The sequence below is a fragment of the Dipodomys ordii genome, unplaced genomic scaffold (assembly GCF_000151885.1).
Source record: "Dipodomys ordii isolate 6190 unplaced genomic scaffold, Dord_2.0 Scaffold156, whole genome shotgun sequence".
NCBI classification, from domain to species: Eukaryota; Metazoa; Chordata; class Mammalia; order Rodentia; family Heteromyidae; genus Dipodomys; species Dipodomys ordii.
The window spans coordinates 215,651-236,046 of NW_012267372.1; the positions used below are offsets into that span (position 1 = coordinate 215,651).

The window sequence follows — 20,396 nt, forward strand, 5'->3', positions numbered from 1 at the left end:
ATGGCGGCAGGGCTTGGGCTGAAGAGTGCGCGGACAGCGCGCATCAGCAGAAGGAAGCCATGGCAAGCGGTCGGCGGGGGGGGGGCGGGGGGGGCGGGGGGGGCAAGATCCACCGTGCGCCTGCGTACAGCGCGTTCCTTCTTCTGCTTCGCTCTGGACAGAGCTTCCGGGGACGCTGCGCCCCCTAGGGACAGCTGGAGGCGCTGCGGTGGGCAAAGCTGCCTTCGGACCTGTTCCCGCCTCTCCACGCTGCACCCCAGGATCGCGGGACCAGGGCCAAGAGGGCTCACCCCTGGAATTCCAGCCACTCAGGAGTCCTAGATCTGTGGGGAAGCCAGCCAAGGCAGAAAAGTCTGTGAGACTCTTATGTCCAATTAACCACCAAAAAGCCAGACGTGGAACTGTGGCTCCACCAGCCTTGAACAAAAAAAGGTTAGGGACAGCACCCAGACTCTGAGCTCAAGACCCAGGACTGGAGCAACAACAACAACAACAACAAAAAATAGAGAAGACTGCACTCTAGGTTGGCAGCATTGCCTTCTGGAACTTTCTGCAATGAGGGAAACCTTTGCTGCCCAATATGTTCGCCCTCCACTCCAGCCCGTGTAGCCCCTGAACAAAGTGCATTGAGCATGAGGACTGAATTCTAAATTGTAATTTTAATGTGCGTTCTCCAAAAAGGGTTACCAAACTATCTCCTCTGTACATCATCTTTATAATAACAATAAAAACATTTTTTAGGGCTCAGTGGTAGAGTGCTTGCCTTGCAGGCATGAGGCCCTGGGTTAGATTCCTCAGCACCACATAAGCAAAAAGAAAAAAGCCAGAAGTGGTGCTGTGGCTCAAGTGGTAGAGCACTAGCCTTGAGCTGAAGAGCTGAGGGACAGCGCCCAGGCCCAGAGTTCAGGCCCCACAACCGGACCCCCCCAAAAAAACCCAAAAAGCATTTTTTAATGTGGAAAGTCACAGGAGCTCGTGCTTGTCCAGTCGATGGCGTAGATGGGCAGTGCGGGTGAGGGTATCAGCTTAGATGGGCATGGACAGAACATGGCCTCTGGGTTCTTGGGCTGTAACAAATGACCACAGACCCCGGAATGTAGTGATTTGAAACAATGTGTATTCTCTTACAGTTTTGGCCATTAGAGGTCAAAGGTCAGACAGTCTTTGTTCCTTTGGGAGGCTTCCAGGGGAATCTTGGCCCTGCTATATTTGGCTTCTGGAGGCTGAGTACCCGTACCTACTCTATTAAAGCCTCACACCTAGCACGTACATAATGAATGTTGGTCAAGGGAGGAATGAAATCAAGACATCACTGAGCACCTAGATCCAACTATCCCTGAAGCTGTTCCATATAAAATGAGAGCTCGGATATTTAACCCCCGCATCCCTCTTGCTTACACCTCCATCTCGGACATGAAGTCATGGCTGGTGGCTGCTTTGCTAGTGGAGCTTTCTTCCTTGTCCTGGGATTCCCTCAGGGCCTGCCGACAGGCAGCCGGCAGGGATCTGCACAACTGAGCACGCCCAAAGTACAGGAAGATAATAGGGTTGAGACAGCTGTGAGCCAGGGCCAGGCCCACGACCAACGGCTCAGCACTCAGAGCTCGGAACAGGAGCACAGAGTTTGGAGCAGCCACAGTCAGTACCACCCCTAGGAAGTGGTAGGGAGCCCAGCAGACAAAAAAACCCACTATGACCGCCATACTCAGTGGCCAGTGACGCGGGGCAACGCGGCTCAGGAGCACGCTGTGACAGCCCACCACAAACACCAGTGGGCCCAGGAAACCAAACAGGAACCTGCTGGCATTGATCAGGACCTCGGTTGTGACCGAGCCACCGTAATCCACCACACAGGCCAGCCGGGAGGGGAAGGCCTCCTGGTGCAGGCGGCGGTAGACAGCCGAGGGGACGGTCAGCAGCAAGGCCAGCATCCAGGCCGCCCCCCGAGACACCTGCACCCCTCGACTCCGCCAAGTCACCACCCACCAGGGGAGCCTCAGAGCCATGAGACAGAGGTCCCCGCTTAGCGCAGCCAGCAGCAGGACACTGGCGTACATGGACAGCAGGATGGCCGAGGGCAGCAGACGACAGCCCAGCGCCCCGTACGGCCAGTGTCCCTGCCGTGCCATCGGCACAGCCAGGACGGGGAGGGACAGGCAGCACAGCAGGTCAGCCACCGCCAGGTGCACGAACCACGCAGCCCATGCCCTGCGGCCCGCCTCTTTCCCGGCCACCCATGCCACCATGGCATTGCCTGGCACCCCCAGGAAGAAGATGGCCGCATAGAGGACGAGTGGAGCCACACGGAGGACACTGGGAGAGAGAAGGCAGGCACCGTCGGGACAGTCCACAGGGACATCTGGGAGGTCACTGTAGTCCCCGTATTGGATGTCGAAGCTGTGAGAGTCGTTCTCCATCCTGGCTGTCCACACCTGGGGGAGACACAGCGGGACACTCAATGACAATTCCTTCCTCCTCCTGTAGTTTTGGTGCCAGCCCTGGGGTTTGAACTTAGGGCCTTGCCCTGGTCTGGCAGGCGCTCTACCATTTGGGCCACACTCTCATCCCTTTTGACCCATGATTTTTTTTTAGTCAGTCGTGGGGCTTGAACTCTGGGCCTGGACACTGTCCCTGAGCTCTTCAGCTCAAGGCTAGGGCTCTACCACTTGAACTACAGCACCACTTCCGGTTTTCTGGTGCTTCACTGGAGATGAGTCTCATGGACTTTCCTTCCCAGGCTGGCTTTGAAGCATGATCCTCAGATTTCAGCCTCCTATGTAGCTTAGATGACAGGATGACAGTGAACCACCGATGCCTGGCTTGCTCGTTTGTTTGTTTGTTTTGTTTTGTTTTACATCAGATCATGATCCTCCTATTCACACTTCCAGAGATGACTGGCACACTTCAACCCGCTCAGCTATTTATTGGTTGAGATTGGCAGTGGGGAGTGTTCTTGTGAACTTTCTTTTTTGCCTGAGTGGGCCTCAAACCTCTATCCTCCTGACCTTCTGCCTCCTGAGTCATTGGAGCTATGGGCTTCAATACTCTAGGGTTTCCTATTACTATTGTTTTGTTTTTGTTTTTGTTTTGCAGGTCCTGGGGCTTAAACTCAGGGCCTGGACATTGTCCCTGAGTTTCTTTTGCTCAAGGCTAGCTCTGTGTCACTTGAGCCAGAGCTCCATTTCTGAGTTTTGGGTAGTTTATTGGAGATAAGAGTCTCACTGACTTTCCTGCCCTGTCTGGCTTCTTCTTTTTTTTTTTTGTTGTCGATCATGGGGCTTGAACTCTGGGTCTGGGCGCTGTCCCTCAGCTCTTCAGCTCAAGGCTAGTGCTTCTACCACTTGAGCCACAGTGCCACTTCCAGCTTTTTCTGCTTATGTGGTGCTGAGGAATCGAACCCAGGCCCTCATGCATGCAAGCACTCTACCACTGAGCCACCTTCCCAGCCCAAAGGGTTGGTCTTTATTTTTTTGCTGATCATGGGGCCTGAACTCTGGGCCTGGGTGCTGTCTCTTAGCTCTTCAGCTCAAAGCTAGCACTATATCACTGGAGCCACAGCGCCACTTCCCGCTTTTTCCACTTATGTGGTGCTGAGGAATCGAACCCAGGGCCTCATGCATGTGAGGCAAGTACTCTACCACTGAGCCACCTTCCCAGCTCCCCCCCCCCCCCCCCCACACCCCGGCTGGGGGGCGGAAACCCCCCCCCCCCCCCCCCCCCCCCCCCCGCCTCCGTCTGGCTTCTAACAGTGATCCTCAGATCTCAGCCTCCTGAGTAGCTAAGATTAAGGGGTGAACCACTAGCACCCAGCCTCACACTCTAGCTTTGATTCTGTACTTTTTTTTTTTTTTTTGTCAGTTGTAGGGCTTGAATTCTGGGCTTGGGTGCTGTCCCTGCACTCTTCAGCTCAAGGCGATCGCTCTACCACGTGAGCCACAGCACCACTTCTGGTTTTCTTGTGGTTCATTGGAGATCAGACTCTCACTGAGTTTCCACCCCAGACTGGCTTTGAACTGTTATCCTCAGATCTCAGCCCCCTGAGTAGTTACTAGATTACAGCTGATCCTGTATTATTAACCCCTCCCCCCCACACACTCTTGTATGAAGACACAGAGGCCTACAGAAGGTAGAGAACTCACCAGAGGTCACTCAGCAAAGTAGAGGATTGAGCTTCACTTGGCACTGTGTTAGTCCCAGCTGGCTGTCTCTCTGTCCACTTTCCTCTGAAGTGTGACTTGTCCGATGAACCTGCCTCTCCAGTTTGGCAAGTCCTCAAAGAGATGACAAAGTTGATCACATGACACTAAGTAGAGGCTCAAGTAGGTAAATTGTAGCTAGGACAGGAGGAAGGGCGAAGTGACAGGGCACAAGACCCGGCCACTCTGGGCTGCTCACTGTGGGTTAGCAGGCCCTGTCCCAAGCTCTAAGGCTGAGCCAACAGGAAGGGCAGAGGAAGTTGGGACAGGCCTCATGTCCAAGAAACCCCCAAACCCCCCCAAACCCCATGCCTTATTTTTTTGTTTTTCTTGTGGTACTGAAGATCAAACTTGATCCTTGCATTTGCTAAGCAGGTGCTCTACCACTAAAGCCACACTTTTTTTTGTTTGGGGGCTTTTTATTTTTGTCAGTCGCGGGGCCTGAACTCTGGACCTGGGCTCTGTCCCTCAGCTCTTCAGCTCAAGGCGAGCTCTCTACCACTTGAGCCACAGTGCCATTTCTGGCTTTTTCTGCTTAAGTGGTGTTGAGGAATCGAACCCAGAGCCTCATGCAAGTTCTGAGTGTGGAATGGTTATAGATTTGTTTCATCCCTAAAGTGGAAACTAGTTGCAGGTTGTAGAAAGGTTGCTCCACCTGCTGTGTGACTTTCTGGCAAATAGCCTATCATCTCTGGGCTTGGATTTGAGTATGGGAAAGCGCGTACCTACCTTGCAGCCAAGGAATGGACCCGTGGGTGAGGCAGAGATGGAAAGGTACAGCCTGGACAGCACCTGGAGCTCCAGACCGGGCAGGCAGGCTGCGGGGCAGGCAGGTTGCATCTCCACCGGTTTATCACGCAGCCACCATCCCAGACTCCACCCTGCCCAGCACTTCCTGAGTGTAATCCAGGAACTTGCTGTACACAGGAATGTATCAGTCTGTGCCTTCTCCCTGGCAAGGCTTTCTTAAGGAACAGGATCATTTAACCCAGACAGTACCAGCCCTGCCAGCCCCAGCTGGAACTAACCCCAAGGTCTGTCTGCCACAGATAGGCAAACACTCATTGGAGATAAGAACCTCATGATTTTTCTGCCCGATTTGTTGGGCTTCCGCTAGATTTTCTAGGTGCTGCTATCCTAGTGAACTGTCAAGAACTGGGGGCCAGGCGCGGGGGTGGGGGTTGAGGGGAGGGCTCTGCCCACTCCAGGGCGTGGTTTTCCTGTCTTCTCTCGTGACTCATACATCCCAAAATTACTGGTTGCCAAAGTAAAGTTAGCATAGCCTGAAGGGCCGGCGGGCTGACCTGCGTCCCGGACCTAGAGCCAAGATCTCCCATGCCCTGGAAGCCAGCCACCTGTGGTTTAACTTCAGGATCTGGAAGTCTCAGCCTCAACTGGGTCTCCTGAAGTCTGGGACAATCACCAACTGCTTACTGCCTCCCCCTCCTCCCCTCCCCCCCCAACTCCTCTGTCTCTGCATAAAAGGTCCAAAAGTCCAGCTGAGAAAAGAGCCTAAGGCCCCCAGGAAAAACAAAACCTAAGTCCTACCCCCCTCCCTGGACCTCAGCTTTCAATCTGTGTGTGCTGTGGATGTGTTTGGTAAATGATGGAGGAGGAGGGAGGAGGGAGGAGGGAAGAAAGAGAAGGAAGAAGGAGGAGGAGGAGGAAGAGGAGGAGGTGGAGGAGGTGGTAGAATATATTCTTTTTGGGGGGGCCGAGGGTCAATTGTGGGCTAGTGCTTGAGCCACAGCACCACTTCCTGTTTTTTGGTGGTTCATGGGAGGTAAGAGCCTCACAGACGTTCCTGCCTGGGCTGGCTTTAAACAGTGATCCTCAAATCTCAGCCTCTTGAGTAGCTAGGGTGACAGGCGTGAGCTGCCAACACCTGGCAGAATAGACATTCTTAAATTTCACACACTCAAACTGGGGGTGTTGGTGCATGATTGTAATCCCAGAACTCCTGAGGCAGAGACAGATGATCATAAGTTCAAGGCCAGCCTAGGTTACACAGTAGGACATTATTGAGGGAGATTTATTAAAAAAAAAAAGCACTATCATAAGTGTTTGAATATTTAGACCAAGGGTCAGTGTCTCAGTGTGGTTTCTGGTAATTTATAAACAGCGAAGGTTTATTCAGCTCAGGGTAGTGCAGTTGGGAAGGAGGTCCAAGGTTGAGGAGCTGTGTCTGCTGAGGGCTTTCTTGTGGGTGGAGATCTCAGCTCAGGAGGCTGAGATCTAAGGATCATGGTTCAAAGCCAGCCTGGACAGGAAAGTCTAAACACATGCCAAAACAGAGCAAACTCCAGTCTCCTTTTTGTACAATGCCAGGCTGTCATCCAAGGAGGACCCTTCCCTTCTGACTAAGCCTTCAAAAGTCCCCAGAAGTCCCACTGCACATACAGAGATCAAGGTTCTACCTCTTTCTACCACATGGTAGGATTATATTACATCCAGGTTTCGGGTGGGACATATTTAAGCCATAGCAGGCTTTTCTATGAAGAGAAAGTAAGTATTTAAATTTTTTTAATTTTTTATTTATTTTTATTTTTATTATTATTATTTTGTTGTTGGTGGTGGTGGTCATGGGGCTTGAACTCTGGGCCTGGGCGCTGTCCCTCAGCTCTTCAGCTCAAGGCGAGCGCTCTACCACTTGAGCTACAGTGCCATTTCCGGTTTTCTAGTGGTTTATTGGAGATAGGAGTCTCACAGTCTTTCCTGCCCGGGCTGGCTTTAAACCGTGATCCCCAGATCTCAGCCTCCTTAGTAGCTAGGATTACAGGTGTGAGCCACTGGTGCCCGGCAAATTAGGTATTTTCAACACACACCTCCAGTAGCATGAACGCAGCCATATGAATGGACATGACTATGTGCCAATAAAGCTTTATTAACAAAACAAACAAACAATGGAACAGCGGGCCAGATTGTCTAATGGCTACTCTCGAAGATCAAAAAGCTAGAGTTAGGATCACAGATACTTAAGGACACTGGATCCTGTGATCCTTCACTGTGGCCTACAAGACCTGTTGATCACAGGATTCTAGAATGTTCCCTCACACCAGATCCTTGGAGGGCCAGAAGTATTTCTGAGATTTTAAGATTCTGTAGAAGTTGTAAATGTCAGGCGAAGCAGTGTATCCTGAGGTCTTCACACAGTAACTGCTGGCCACACGCAGTGTGCAATTTGTCTGTCTGGAAGCCGTGGAACTCAGGGCTTCACCCTTGCTAGGCAAGTGCTCTGCCAGCACTCAACTGAACCACATTCCCTGTTCTTTTTTTTTTGCCAGTCCCAGGGCTTGAACCCAGGGCCTGGGCACTGTCCATGAGCTTCATTTGCTCAAGGCTAGTGCTCTACCACTTGAGCCACAGCGCCACTTCTGGCTTTTTTTTTTTTTTCATGTAGTACTGAGGAATCAAACCGGGAGCTTCATGCATGCAAGGCAAGCACTCTACCACTAGACCACATTCCCAGCCCCTGTTCTTTTGTTGACATTCTATTTTTTTTTTTTGATACGTCTTGCTACCTTTGCCCCACTGACCTCCAACTTCTGATTTTCTTGTCTCCTCCTCCCCCAGTAGCTGGGACTACAGGCATGCACCACCATGCTCAGACTTTTTGTGTCTCTCACTTTCCCTCCGGCAAATACAAAGTCACACTGCATTGCTAGTAGAGTGCTGGCATCCAGAGTCAGGCCTTCCCAGGTACATGTGATGTCCCTTGGCATGGATGAAAGCCCCCCCCCACCAAGGGCATGGGTGAGGACCGAGGGTGAGGGACAGAGGGGTGACAGAAACTGAGCGTGTGGAAGGCTGCAGGCAGGGAAGGAGGCATGTGACCTGACACAACTAAAGCAGCCAAGCCCTTCCTCTCCCACCACTTCCCCTTTCAAACTTGATAACCTAGCACAGATCTCATCTCCCACTTCCAGAACTTGCCCTCTGGTATGGGGCTGGCATCTCCAACTTGGCTAAGTGTTTCTAGAAAGGGTTGGTGGGACCCAGCTCTTGGGGTCCAGCACCTCCCTCCTGAATGGGCTTGGGGAAAGCATGGACTCACCATCTACTTAGTCCTCGTGCCAAGCAAAGGCAATGGTGGCTGGGAACTAAGGTTCAGTGAGAAAGAATGGAAGGGGGGAACAGAGAGGAAATCAGGGGGTCTTCCTGGAGGAGGTGACACTTTGAGGACTGCAGATTCAAGGCAGAGAGATCTGAAGATTGTGGTTCAAAGCCAGCATGAGAAGGAAACTATGTGATACTTTTTTTTTTTGCCAGCAAGCCATTTAGGCCTAGTGGCACAAGGTTGCAATCTCTACTACTCAAGAGGTGAGGATGGGAGGATTGTGAGTTCAAAGCCAGACCTGGAAAAGTTAATGAGATGCTGTCACCAAAAAAAAAAAGATAGGGTCTGGGAAGGTAGCTCAGCGGTAGAGTGCATGCCTTGCAAGCATGAGGCCCTGGGTTCGATTCCTCAGCATCACATAAACAGAAAAAGCCGGAAGTGGCGCTGTGGCTCCAGTGGTAGAGCGCTAGCCTTGAGCTGAAGAGCTAAGGGACAGTGCCCAGGCCCAGAGTTCAGGCCCCATGACCGGCAAAAAAACAAAACAAAACAAAACAAAGATATGGGAGCATGGCTCAAGTTGAAGAGCATTCTAACCTATTATGGAAGAGGCCTTGGATTTAATCTCTAGTATGACAAAAACAAGGAAAAAAATAAAAAGAGAGGAGGTGCTGGTGGCTCACACCTGTCATCCTAGCTACTCAGGAGGCTGAGATCTGAAGATTGTGGTTCAAAGCCAGCATGAGAAGGAAACTATGTGATACTTTTTTTTTTGCCAGTCCCAGGGCTTGAACTCATGGCCTGGGCACTGTCCCTGAGCTTCTTTTGCTCATGGCTAGTGCTCTACCACTTGAGCCACAGCACCATTTCCAGCTTTTTCTTTTTTTTCTTTTTATTTTTTTTAGGCCATGGGGCTTGAACTCTGGGTTTGGATGCTGTCCTTGCAGTCTTCAGCTCAAGGCAAGTGCTCTACCACTTGAGCTACAATGGCACTTCTGGTTTCCTGGAACTTTATTGGAGATAAGAGTTTCATGGACTTTCCTACCCAGGCTGGCTCTAAACCTCGGTCCTCACATCTCAGCCTCCTGAGTAGCTAAGATGACAGGCGTAAGCCACCAGTGCCTGGCTGATTTCCAGCTTTTTCTGTGTATGTGGTACTGAGGAATCGAACCCAGGGCAAGCACTCTCCCACTAAGATACATTCTCAGCCCTCTGTGAGACTCTTATCTCCAATTAGTCATCAAAAAGCCATAAGAAGACCTATGGCTCAAGGGGTAGAACACCAATGTTGAAAGAACAGTATTTAGTACCTGGTCCTGAGTTTAAGCCCCAGGACCAACACACACACACGCACACACACACACACACACACACAGAAGAAGGAAAGAAAGAAAGAAAGAAAGAAAGAAAGAAAGAAAGAAAGAAAGAAAGAAAGAAAGAAAGAAAGAAAGAAAGAAAGAAAAGAAAGAAAGAAAGGAAGAAAGAAAGAAAGAAAGAAAGGAAGGAAGGAGAACAGAATAAACCAGACACCAGTGATTCTCTCCTGTCCTCCCAGCTTCTTGGGAGAGCAAGAGGAAAAAGGAGGATCATGGTCCAAGCATACACGGGGGCAAAAAAGTAAGATCCTATCTCAAAACTAAACAATGCAAGAAAAAAGGGTGGGAGGTGTGGCTCAAGTAGTAAAGCTGCTGCCTAGCAAGCATGAGACCCTGAGTTCAAACTCCAAGACCACCAAAAAACGGTTGAGGGGAAAGCCAGTTGGCTGGAAAGGAAGGGAGGGGACTATGGTGTGCTCATGGAAGCCAAGAAGTCCAGGCCTCAAACAGCACTGGTTTTCTGGGACAAGGTATCCAGCGTGGAGCGTGTGCAGGACTTGTCCCTGGCTAGGGACTCTTCGGTCAACACGTTGCGGAGGACAGTGTGGAGTGACTTGCGGAGCCGGAACAGAAAGTCCCAGCCGGCCACCACGTAGATAATAGGGTTCACGCAGCAGTTGACATAGGCGATGGAGATGCACAGGGAGTCCAGCTTGGAGACCTGGTTGAAATAGGGCGACAAGGGGTTCAGCCAACCCAGTATGAGCCCAGACACCTGGTACGGCAGCCAGAGGACGAAGAAGCTGGTCACCACAGCCACTACCACCTTGAGAGTCTTGGGCGAGCGCGTGGCCTTGCGGCTCCAGGTCCGGAGCAGTAGGAAGGTGTAGCAGATGGTGAGCACTATCAGAGGCAGCACGAAGCCGAGGAGGAGGCGCAGGATGGCCACCGTCCTCTCCTTGACAATACCGCCCTCCATGTAGTCGACGCCACAGACGACACTTCTGTCGGAGAAAGGGTCCCGATGGATCTTGCGGTACAGGAAGGAAGGGATGCTCATCAGGAAGGCTAAACCCCAGGCCACGGCACAGGCCATCCAAGCTCTGCTGGCCCGGCGGAAGTTCTGGCACCAGATGGGGTTAAACACCAAGAGGAAGCGGTCGGCGCTGATGGTCACCAGGAGCAGGATACTGGCATACATGTTGAGCAAAATGAGGGATGGCAGGATGTGGCAGCTGGCATCCTCAAAGGCGGAGTCCTTGAAGGGCCATACGCCTTTGTTCACGATCGTGGCAAACAAGACAGGCAGAGCCAGGCAGGATGTGAGGTCGGCCACCGCCAGGTTGAAAAACCAAATGGCATTGACAAGGCGCCTGAGGTCGAAGGCGGTCACCCAGATGACCAGGGCATTGCCCGGCACTCCCACCAGGAAGACCAGCGTGTAGATGATGAGGGCAAGGATGTCGGCAGGGTAGTGGTGGGTAGAGGTGCCATCCACACGGACATTGGGGTCCCAGGTCCCTCTTGAGTAATTGGAGTAATTGGAGTAATCAGAGTAATCAGGATAATCATAGTCGTTGTTCTTAAAGTTCTCGTTGGCCATGGGACCTATGGGGTTAAACACATTCTCAGCTCCCAGACTCCTAGCCAGCAAGTGTTCCTCATGGATTATTATTATTACTATTATTACAATGTGATGATCCTGAGGTTTGAACTCAGGGCCTGGGCACTGTCCTTGCGCTGTGTTAGCTTATGGATAGCACTCTACCACTTGAGCCACAGCACCACTTCTGGCTTTTTCTGTGTATGTGCTACTGAGGAATTGAACCCAGGGGTTCAGGCATGCTAGAGAAGCACTCTACCACTAAGCCACCTTCCCAGCCCCACTTCTGGCTTTTGGGTGGTTTATTGGAGATAAGAGTCTCACAGACTTTCCTTCCCCAGGCTGGCTTTGAATCATCATCTTCAGATCTCAGCCTCCTAAGTGGCTGGGATTACAGGTGTGAGCCGCTCACACCTGGCCCTGGTTCCCACTTTTCTGTAACTTTGAAAATATTTCAAAAGGGAAATTTAACATGTCGAAACATTTCCTTTAGTAACTAGCCCATGACCTACCCCCCCCACCTCCTGGGGCACCCCATGTCCGCTCAGGGAGGTTCCGCCTGAGAAATCAGCATCCCCTGGAAGGGCCACAAGAATTCACTTTTTTTATGATGAATCATGGGGCTTGAACTCTGGGCCTGGGCGCTGTCCCTCAGCTCTTTTTTTTTTGGGGGGGGTCAGTCATGGGGCCTGAACTCTGGGCCTGGGCGCTGTCTCTCAGCTCCTCAGCTCAAGGCTAGTGCTCTACCACTTGAGCCACAGCGCCACTTCTGGCTTTTTTCTTTTTGCTTATGTGGTGCTGAGGAATTGAAAACCCAGGGCCTCAGGCATGCAAGGCAAGCGCTCTACCACTGAGCCACCTTCCCAGCCCTGTCCCTCAGCTCTTCAGCTCAAGGTGAGTGCTCTACCACTTGAGCCACAGCACCACTTCCAGTTTCCTGAGTGATTCATTGGAGATAAGAGTCTCATGAAAAAAAAAAAAAAGAGTCTCATGGACTTTCCTGAAATTACTTTTAAGCTGAGTGCTAGTAGCTCACACCTGAAATTCCAGCTACTCAGGAGGCTGATATTTGAGGTTCACGTTCAAGGCCAGACCAGGCAGGAAAATCTATGAGACTCTTAGCTCCAATTAATCACAGAAAAAGCTAGAAGTGGGGCTATGGCTCAAGTGATAGAACACTAGCCTTGAGAAAAAGGACCTCAGGGACAGCTCCCAGGCCGAGTTCAGGCCCCATGACTGACACACACACAAAAAAAAAAAAAGAAGAAGAAGAAGAAAAAGAGGAAGAAGTTGCTTTTGCCAATGTCCACCATAGCCTGAGCCGCAGAATGACTCAGATCCCAAGGGCAGGGCCTCTCGCTCCCCTGGGCCCCTGGAAGTGACCAGTTCTTCCTGGCATGAGATCACCCTGTCTTCTGATCTTGTTGACTTCAAGAGAGCAGAAAAAAAATGGTGCTGATTCTCACTCTGTGGTTTCCTGCCTCTCTCCATCATGTAAACAAGTCAAATGTTTTCCCCACTCCCAGGTTTTGGGGTATGGTAGTGTGGTAGTACACACTTGTAATCACAGCACTGGGAGGTTGAAGCAGGAGGATTTTTTTTTTTTGGTCAGTCATTGGGGCTTGAACTCTGGGCCTGAGCACTGTCCCTCAGCTCTTCAGCTCAAGGCTAGTACTCTACCACTTGAGCCACAGTGCTACTTCTGGCTTTTTCTGCTTATGTGGTGCTGAGGAATTGAACCTAAGGCCTCATGCATGCAAGGCAAGCCCACTAGGCCACCTTCCCAGCCCCAGGCAGGAGGATCTTGAGGTCAAGGCCCATCTAAAATACATAGTGAAGTCTTGTCTCAAATCAAACAGAGGTAGAAAACAACTGAAGTCTCTGGCACGAGGGGCTGAAGCAGACAAAACCAGGGCACAGCTAGGTAACAGGAAAATATCAACAAGACAGAGGAACCACTCAAGTCCGAGGGTATAAAGTCCTCAAATATCTAGTATGGAAGGAGAGGACAAAGAGGACATGGTGGCATCCACCTGTAATCCCAGCTCCCTGGGAGGCAGAGGGAGGAGGATCACCAGCTGGAGGCCAGCCCAAGGCAAAATGAACAAGACTGTGTCTCTAAGACAAGACACACAAAAAAGGGGGGGCTAGGGATATGACTCAGTTATGAAGCACAAGATGCTAAAATCCAACCCAAGAATTGCAAAAAGAAATAAATAGGTCAAGAAATGCATATAAAATATATAGCCAGCCGGGCGCTGGTGGCTCACGCCTGTAATCCTAGCTACTCAGGAGGCTGAGATCTGAGGATCGCGGTTCAAAGCCAGCCCGGGCAGCAGAGACCGTGAGACTCCTATCTCCAATAAAAACTACCAGAAAACCGGAAGTGGCGCTGTAGCTCAAGTGGTAGAGCGCTCGCCTTGAGCTGAAGAGCTGAGGGACAGCGCCCAGGCCCAGAGTTCAAGTCCCACAGCCGACAAAAAAAAAAATACCTGCAATCCCAGCTACTCAGGAGGCTGAGATCTGAGGATGGCGGTTCAAAGCCAGCCCAGGCAGGAAGGGCCATGAGACTCTTCAATAAACTCTTCAGTAAACCAGAAAACCAGAAGTAGCGCTGTGGTTCAAGTGGTAGAGCGCTTGCCCTGAGCTGAAGAGCTGAGGGACAGCACCCAGGCCCATAGTTGAAGCCCCAGGATAGACAAAAAAGAAAAAGAAAAAAGAAAGAAAAAGAAATGCATCAAAATATATAGAAAAGCCAGGCACTGGTGACTCATATCTGTTATCCTAGCGACTCAGGAGGCTGAGATCTAAAATTTGAGGTTCAAAGCCAATCTGGGCAGGGGAGTCTGTGAGACTCTTCAATAAACCACCAGAAAACCAGACATGTTGCTGTGGTTCAAAGTAGTAGAATGCTAGCTTTGAGCAAAAGAGGTCAAGGAAAGCACCCAGACCCCGAGTTCAAGCCCCAGGACCAACAGAACAATCCTGATAATGGAACATCTAAGCACTAAGAACCAGAAATACATTTTTTTTCCTTGTGTGGATCCTGGGACTTCAACTCAAGGCCTCTGTCCCTGGCCTGTTTTGCTCAAGGTTGGTGCTCTACCACTTGAGCCACAGCTCCACTTCTGCCTTTTTTGGTCACTAATTAAAGACAAAAGTCTCCTGGATGTTCCTATCTGGGATGGCTTCAAATCATATTCATCAGATTTCAGACTTCTGAGTAGCTGGGATTACGGGTGTGAGCTATAGGGTGCCTGGCCCTTTTTTTTTTTTTCCCATGAGACGAACTCTGGGCCTGGGCGCTGTCCCTCAGCTCTTCAGCTCAAGGCGAGCACTCTACCACTTGAATCATAGCGCCACTTCTGGTTTTCTGAGTGGTGTTTTGGAGATAAGAGTCTCACAGCCTTTCCTGCTTGGGCTGGCTTTGAACCTCAATCCTCAGATCTCAGCCCCCTGAATAGCTAGGATTACAGGTGTGAGCCACCGGTGCCTGTTTTTTTGTTTGTTTGTTTGTTGTTGTTGTTTTTTCAAGTATAAAAGAAGCTTTCCAAGCTTCGAGAAGGGAAGGGTAACAAAAGCCAAAGAGCTCCCTGAGTGGCAGGGCTGAGTGCGAGGTGAACAGGTTCTCTTGTGCTCTAGGGGTGGGAAATAAAAGTTAACCTAACTGTTGGCAGTATCTGTTAAAGAGAATTGCTCACATCTTGGAATCTAGAAACCCAGTCATGGGTGCAAAGATGTGCATAGAGGTACAGACACAGTTTTGTTGTTGTTCTGGGCTCGGTTTTTGTTTTGTTTTATTTTAGGGTCTTGTTATGTAATCCAGACTGGACTTGAACTCACAACCTCCCTTTCTCAATCTCCTGAGAGCTTAGACTATAGGTAGGAATTACTACAGCACCTAACTACAATCTTAAAGACAAAAGAGGGGCTAGGAAGGTGCCTCAGTGGCAGACTGCTTGCCTTGTATGCATGAGGCCCTGGGTTCGATTCCTCAGCACCACATAAGCAGAAAAAGCCGGAAGTGGTGCTATGGCTCTAGTGGTAGAGTGCTAGCCTTGAGCTGAAGAGCTGAGAGACAGCGCCCAGGCCCAGAGTTCAGGCCCCATGACCAGCCAAAAGAAAAAGAAAAAAACCCACAAAATAATGGAAACCACCTAAAGAGTGAAACCTCACCCTAGAATATTATACTGTCAGCACAAAGGAGGGCTTTACCTCCCTGGAGAGACATGGAGATTCTGTGCTTTCCTCCTAGTTTGTTTTTACCATGATGTTAGTAAATGAGCCGTGCTTGCATGGTATCTGGAATGCAGAAAGTACCCCCTAAATGCTGGTTAGGAACGTTAGATGCTATTCATGGGAAAAAGCAAGATTAAAAAAAAAAACTTGCCCATGTAATTGTAACCCCTCTGTACAGTATTTTCACAATAAAAAATAAATAAAATTTTTTTAAAAAAAGGGCTGGGTGTCTGTCAAGTCATCTGCCTTGCAGGGACTATAGTTTATTGCCCTCACCTAAAAGAGAATGAGAAGAAAAGAAGGAAAGGGTGGGGGAAGATAGAAAGAATAACACCCAAAAAGGAAGCCAGGCACAGTAACACGCACCAGAAAGAGAGAGAGAGAGAGAAAGATTAGAAAGGGCCCATGTCCATGGTTGGCACACAATAGAGGCAGAAGTTGAACTGGACTCAGGGTTTCTTTTTTTTTGGGGGGGGGGTCCGGTCGTGGGGCCTGAACTCTGGGCCTGGGCGCTGTCCCTCAGCTCTTCAGCTCAAGACTAGCGTTCTACCACTTGAGCCACAGCGCCACTTCCGGCTTTTTTCTTTTTGCGTATGTGGTGCTGAGGAATCGAACCCAGGGCCTCATGCATGCAAGGCAAGCGCTCTACCACTGAGCCACCTTCCCAGCCCTGGACTCAGGGTTTCTTATGTCTAACTGCTGCTCCTGACTTTGTTCCCAAAGCTTGGTCATCAATAACCTACTTCTAGAAGATTCCATCACAGATTGGTTCCCAGGGCTGCCTTTAAGGACAATGACAAAGTGGTACAGTGGCTCAAAGTGGCAGAGCACTAGCCTTGAGCAAAAGAGCTCAGGGACAGTGCCCAGTCTCTTGAGTTCAAGTCCCAGGACCAACAACAACCAAAAAAAAATGTCATGCTGGCCGGGTGCTGGTGGCTCATGACTGTCATCCTAGCTACTCAGGAGGCTGAAATCTGAGGATCACAGTTCAAAACCAGCCCGGGCAGGAAAGCCCATGAGACTTTTATCTCCAATAAACCACCCTGAAAACCAGAAGTGGCGCTGTGGCTCAGGTGGCAGAGTGCTGGCCTTAAGCAAAAGAGCTCTGGGGCAGCACTCAGGCCCATAGTTCAAGCCCCACCACTGAAAACAAAACAAAACCAAAAGGACCATGACAAGATGCCGGGAACACCAGAGGACGAAGAAGAGTGACTTTTCTCATGACTGCCTTTTCTACCATTGGAATATTTCATGGCAAAGAAAAAGGCAGCAGGCATCATGGCTCGCTTCTGGATGCCCCATTTGCCCACGTCATTCTTCAGGTTATGTAGCAATCTCCTTCCTGGCCATTTCCTCTTTCACTCCATGAAGCAATGTTTGGGCCTTCCTGACCACAGACACAAAACTGTGGCTGAGCTGGTAAGGGTTCAGGAACTGGGGTCATACACACAGAAAGGGACATAGCTTCTATCACCAACCACTGAAGGATCCAGGTCATCCCCGCTTTCTGCCCGAACCTCAGTTTCCCTTCTCTGTAGCCCAGATGGACTGAAGTCCCATGCAAGCAGGTCCAGCTCCAAGCTTCGATTGCTCTAGATTTCTGTGCTTTTTGAAGGACTGGGAATGGAACCCAGGGTACCTCCCAAGTGCTATAAGTCTTCATTATTGAGGGTGTGTGTGTGTGTGTGTGTGTGTGTGCCAGTCCTGTAACTGGAACTCAGAACCTGGACATTGTTCCTGAGCTTTTTTTTCTATTCAAGGCTGGCGCTCTACTACTTTAGCCACAGCTCTTCTTCTGGCTTTTTGTTGGTTAACTGAAGATAAATGATCTGTGGACTTGTCTGCCTGGGCTGGCTCTGAACTGTGACCCTCAGATCTCAGCTTCCTGGGTAGCTGGGATTACAGGTGTGAGCCACCACTCCTGGCTCATTTTAAGAAATGTAACTCAAGGGTTTCCCCCCTGAGAACTGTCTGTAGCCCCAGTCCTACAAGGCAATTACGATTTCTACCGTTTCCTCACAACTTTATTCCTTGCGCAGATCCCAAACCTGGACTAGACTAGGAAAAAGACGGTAGCTGGCTTGGGGTTAGGGGCAGGAATCAGAAGAGAAATGAGAATTAGGGAGACAGAGAGGCACCCACATGCATCATCTCAGCTCCCCAAGTGGCAGAGGCAGGAGGATCTCAACTTCAAAGCCATCCTGGGCAGTTAGTGAGACCCCATGTCAAAAGCAAAATAAGCTGGGTTTGATATTGTAAGCCTGAAGGCTCTTGAGGCAGAGATAGGAGGATTAAAGTCCTGGCTACCTGGCCAGGGCAAGGGTGGAGCGCAAGACCCTACCTAGAAAGTAGCAGACTGTCTGCCTAGCAAGCACAGGGCCCTGGGTTCAAATCTCAGTAATCCTTCCCTCGGAAAGAATACAAATAAAAGGGCTATGGATGTGGTTCAAGTGGTAGCTTCACAGCCCTGGTTCCCTCCCTAGGGCCCCCTCAAAGAATAAAGGGGTGCAACCCACACTCACAGTATTGGAGCTCCTCCCGCTCTGCGATGGTCGAGTGCGCCTCCCAACAGCTAAGCTGCGGGTTTTAAAGCATGAGGGGCAGATGCGGATGAAGGGAGGAAGTGACTGGCTTTCCTCTTGGCGTTCTCATTGGGTTGTGCATGGGGCACCCTGGCCGGGTCTCTCCATGACACCCACAAGTCCTCTACATCTTGGAAGACTTGGGGCTTCATGCGGGGCTGGCAAGCCCTCCTCCCCAGCCTAGGCTCAGCCCCTCTTTGGGCCTATAGTCCTTCATTTGTTTCTTGGGGGAAGTAGGGGGTGGGGATGGGAGAGGGATTGATCCTGGGGCTTGAACTCAGGGCCTGGGTGCTGTCCCTGTGGTTTTTTACTTTAGGCTAGTGCTCTACCACTTGAGCCACAGCACCATTTCCAGTTTTTTGGCTAAGAGTCTCACAGACTTTCCTTCCCAGGCTGGCTTTGAACTGCTATCCTCAAATCTCAGCCTCCTGAGTACCTAGGATTACAGGCCTGAGTCACTGGTGCCTAGCTTTCCAGGAGACTCTATCTCTAGTAACTCACAGAAAAAAAAAAAAAAGAAAAAAAAAACTAGAAGTAGTCATGTAGCTCAGGTGGTAGAGTGCTAGCCTTAAGCAAAAGGAGCTTAGGGACAGCATCTAGCCCCAGAGTTCAAGGTCCAGGATGGGGAGGGGGGGGAGAAAAAAAAAAGCCAGGCATCAGTGGCTCACACCTATCATCCTAGCAACTCAGGAGGCTGAGATCTAAGGATCACATCACAGTTCAAAGCCAGCCCGAGCAAGAAAGTTCATGAGACTCCTTATCTCCAATAAACCACCAGAAAACAGGAAGTGGCGCTGTGGCTCAAGTGGTAAAGCGTTGGCCTTGAGCTGAAGAGCTGAGGGACAGCACCCAAGCCAAGTTCAAGCCCCACAACCACAAAAAAAAAAAAAAAGTCTGTAACAATTGAATAGTGGAAGCCAGAAGCCAGGTGCCAGTGGCTCACACCTGTGGCTCTAGCTACTGAAGAGGCTGAGAGCTAAGGGTTGTGGTTTGAAGCCAGCCCCAGCAGGAAAGTCCATGAAACTTTTATCTACAATAATCTACTCAGAAAAAAAAAAAAGCTAGAATTAGCGCTGAGGTACAAGTGGTAGAGCACTAGCCTTGCACAAAAAGATCAGGAACAGGGCTGGGAAGGTGGCTGAGTGGTAGAGTGCTTGCCTGCATGCCTGAGGCCCTGGGTTTGATTCCTCAGCACCACATATGCAAAAAGAAAAAAGCCGGAAGTGGTGCTGTGGCTCAAGTGGTAGAGCGCTAGCTTGAGCTGAAGAGCTGAGGGACAGCACGCAGGCCCAGAATTCAGGCCCCATGACCAGCCCCCCCCAAAAAAAGATCAAGAACAGTGCCCAGGCCTTGAGTTCAAGGGGGGGGGGGATCGCGTGGGTGGTGGGGGTGGGAGAGTGAATGGAGGAGCCATAGAAAAGCCATAGGCCGGGTCAACAATCAACAGAGACCTCTCCCACAAACCCATTTTAAGTTGAAAATACCCTGGGTCTGGAAGACATGCAGTATGCCTCACACCAGCTACTTACTATTCCTCTGCCTGGCTTAGCAGACCAGCCCTACAGAGGGGTGCCCGCTGCTCCCCGCAGCCCCCAACCTCTAGGGGACACACGATCAGGAAGGGAGGCTTGTGCAGCACGGGGGTGTAGCATGGCTGAGACTGGGGAGACACGGGAACGGAGGGGTGGAAAGGACAGGTGGGAGGACGAGCTGGGGGTAGAGACCAGGACACAGCTAAGAAGAACTGCGTGGACAGCCAAGCGAGAGAAAAAGGTGGAAGGAGACAGGGTGCATCCAGACAGCCACAAGGAGGAGGAACGGGGACCCTGGGGCTGGAAACTCAAAATGAAGGGCACTGGAGGTAGCAGGGAGAAGCCCCTGGCTGGCAGCGCTATGGGCTGCCTTAATATCCCTGGGGAATCCAAACTGTGGCTTCTAAAGGAGAGAGGAGGAGGAGGAGGAGGGGACAGGGCATGTGACACGGTCCGGGGCTTTAGGCCAACAGTCCCCCATGCTCTGGCTATACACAGCCCTTCCCCAGGCCCGCCTGTCACTGACCTTCAGTGGCCCTGCCCAACCGCGCCCCCCCAACTGCCCGCGAGGAGGGTGAGGGAAGCACGGGGACCCCTGGGAAAGAGGGGGGCGGGGGGCCTGGGGTCTGACTGCCGGAAGGATTTCCCAGAGACAACACAGACACCGCGAGGCAGCTGAGGCTGGAGTTTATTGCAGATGGCTGTGGTGGAGACGGGGAGAGGAGCGGCCCCCCGGCTGCGGGCTCCGGGCCCAGAACCCCCCGGGGTAGGATCAGGAGCCCCGCGGGGTCGGAGATGGGCCGCAGCGGGCCCCGCCGCTCCGGGATGACGGCTCCGGGACGCTGGGCGCGGGCGCTGGGCGGGTGCCTGGGGG

General features: G+C 51.1%; 2 protein-coding genes across 3 annotated transcripts; both read right to left on the reverse strand.

Moving 5' to 3' along the window:
• Positions 1–962: 962 nt before the first annotated feature.
• Positions 963–5,243, reverse strand: C5ar2 (complement component 5a receptor 2). The gene is made up of 3 exons (XM_013032752.1): positions 4,926–5,243; positions 4,140–4,271; positions 963–2,432 (listed from the first exon to the last, which is right to left on the reverse strand). Exon 3 carries the CDS (start codon positions 2,415–2,417, stop codon positions 1,395–1,397), a length of 1,023 nt encoding a protein of 340 aa, XP_012888206.1. The 5' UTR covers positions 2,418–2,432; positions 4,140–4,271; positions 4,926–5,243; the 3' UTR covers positions 963–1,394.
• Positions 5,244–9,927: 4,684 nt separating this feature from the next.
• On the reverse strand, positions 9,928–17,962 carry C5ar1 (complement component 5a receptor 1). 2 transcript variants are annotated; one of them, XM_013032750.1, is made up of 2 exons: positions 17,931–17,962; positions 9,928–11,174 (listed from the first exon to the last, which is right to left on the reverse strand). In XM_013032750.1, exon 2 carries the CDS (start codon positions 11,167–11,169, stop codon positions 10,069–10,071), a length of 1,101 nt encoding a protein of 366 aa, XP_012888204.1. In that variant the 5' UTR covers positions 11,170–11,174; positions 17,931–17,962; the 3' UTR covers positions 9,928–10,068. The 2 variants fall into 2 exon arrangements, with proteins under 2 accessions (XP_012888204.1, XP_012888205.1); XM_013032751.1 differs by having other exon boundaries at positions 17,925–17,941.
• Positions 17,963–20,396: the final 2,434 nt, after the last annotated feature.